Source organism: Helobdella robusta (assembly GCF_000326865.2).
Source record: "Helobdella robusta unplaced genomic scaffold HELROscaffold_3, whole genome shotgun sequence".
In the NCBI taxonomy this organism is placed as follows: Eukaryota; Metazoa; Annelida; class Clitellata; order Rhynchobdellida; family Glossiphoniidae; genus Helobdella; species Helobdella robusta.
In genome coordinates this window covers 7,183,962-7,186,012 of record NW_008704501.1, presented here as the reverse complement: position 1 = coordinate 7,186,012, position 2,051 = coordinate 7,183,962, and the positions used below count along the sequence as shown (strand labels likewise).

General features: G+C 29.6%; 1 protein-coding gene across 1 annotated transcript in view; it reads right to left on the bottom strand.

The window, feature by feature from the left end:
• HELRODRAFT_184995 (hypothetical protein) overlaps nucleotides 1–1,713 on the bottom strand; it is a 14,122-nt gene extending 12,409 nt beyond the window's left edge. The window contains exons 1-2 of the mRNA XM_009021643.1: nucleotides 1,662–1,713; nucleotides 548–676 (exon numbers count right to left, since the gene is read on the bottom strand). Coding sequence (XP_009019891.1) covers nucleotides 548–585 — 38 coding nt within the window. The 5' untranslated portion in view covers nucleotides 586–676; nucleotides 1,662–1,713. The remainder of the gene's footprint in view (nucleotides 1–547; nucleotides 677–1,661) is intronic.
• Between the last annotated feature and the right edge of the window lie 338 nt (nucleotides 1,714–2,051).

Below are 2,051 nucleotides of genomic sequence, written 5' to 3'. Positions count from 1 at the left end.
TTGATGTTGTTGCTGGTGGGAAGTTGTTGTTGTTGTTGTAAATGTTGTAAACGACGACGATGATGATTATGACGACGATGATGATGATGATGACGACGACGATGATGATGATGATGACGACGATAACCAAAATAACAATGGCGAGAATAAAATTTGGCGGGAAAGTAAATTATTCCGTTCGGAACTCTTTTGAAATGAAACTGCTCCTCAATTAAGGCTCTTTTTTATTTTGAATTTGACGATGATGATGACGACGACGATGATGATAATGAAGATGAAGAAGAAGAAGAAGAAAAAGAAGAAGATGATGATGATGGTGATGATGATAACGATGATGATGATGAATGAAAATATCAATTCAGTACGTAAACATTTTACACTACCATCCAAACTGAAGTCCATACAAGCACATACATACAAACACATACATACACATGAAAATAAACATACATACATATACAAACTAACATAAACATACAAAAAAACATACAACCATACAGAAACGTATAAACAAACATACAAAAAAATATACAAAACACAGGCAGACCTTTTGACCGTTCGTTTAACGACAGTTTCGTTTGACATCTTTTCAAGGTTTGAAGTTTTTTAATATTTCAAAAAAAAATTCTATTTCTCTTGGGGTTAATCTAGTTGTGGATGTTATTATCAACGATGTCTGTACAACATAAATAAATAAATAATTTAATTAATTAATTAATTAATTAATTAATTATCTCATGAATATACATACACATTAATTAATTGAAGCAACATACGAAAAAATAATTCAAATAAAAACTTCGAGGATCTTCCAACGCTAATTTTACACAAACTAACCTACCAAAACTGATAAATTAAAAATCTTAGAATCAGCCAAACCATGAATAGATATCTAAATGATACCTTAAATGATACCCTAATTGATACTTTAAATGATACCCGAAATGACACTTTAAATGATACTTTAAACGATATCTTCAATGATACCTTGAACGATATCTTAAACAAACATTTTTCTCAATAATTGTTTTAAAAAAATATATAAAAAATTGGCAGAACAGTCAGCGAATACATCAGAATTAACAAACAAATTAAAAAGAAAGAACCCCGACACTCTATCAACTTTTACAAAATCTTGATCCATAATACAAAATAAAAACACACACGTACACATACACACACATACAAACATACACTTACACACATACAAACACATACAAACTGTAGCAAAATCAGTAATATGTACTGAAAAGTGAGGTGATATTCTAAAAATACTTTCTACTTTTCAAGTAGTTTTTCATTCGGAGATACTAATTAACATATTTTGATTTCTATGAAAACCTTCATTTACGTTAATTTCCATCCAAAATATTGCAAAAAATTTATAAAGTTATTAATCATTTTAACTCATAGTTTGTGGAAGTATGCCTGTATCTTCATATCATGTATTCCTAACTACTGCACTCCCAGCCAGCAAGCAAACTTAACTTAGCACCTTCCAAATGGCGTTCCAAATCGACTCTTACCTTCGGCCGAATCAAACAACAACAAAAACCAGATAAAATCAACTTAAAAACTATTAATTTATTAAAAATTAAAAAAATTAAATGAATTAAAATGAGAAAGAGAGAGAGAGAGTGAGAGAGAAAACCAACACAAACCTGTTAAACGAACGAATCTCTCTGGAGTACTAGCAGGAAAATTTTACCCAAACTAACATTTAAGCTGCGATCTATAACTTAACTACAAACACGCCTTACATGCACACGAAAACACACACGTACGTACATACATATATATGAGTATACATACACACACATACATAAATACACATATAGATACATTCACATATACATACATAAATATTGAATAAAATTAGTATAATATATTCATATACTATACAATACGCATATATTTTCAATTTTATTCCATCTAGACTTGTGTTGTAGTATATACAATAAATACATACCTAAACATACGCCTATACATACATTTATACACACATGCACACGCACACATACATATACACAGACATACATCACTATAACTTA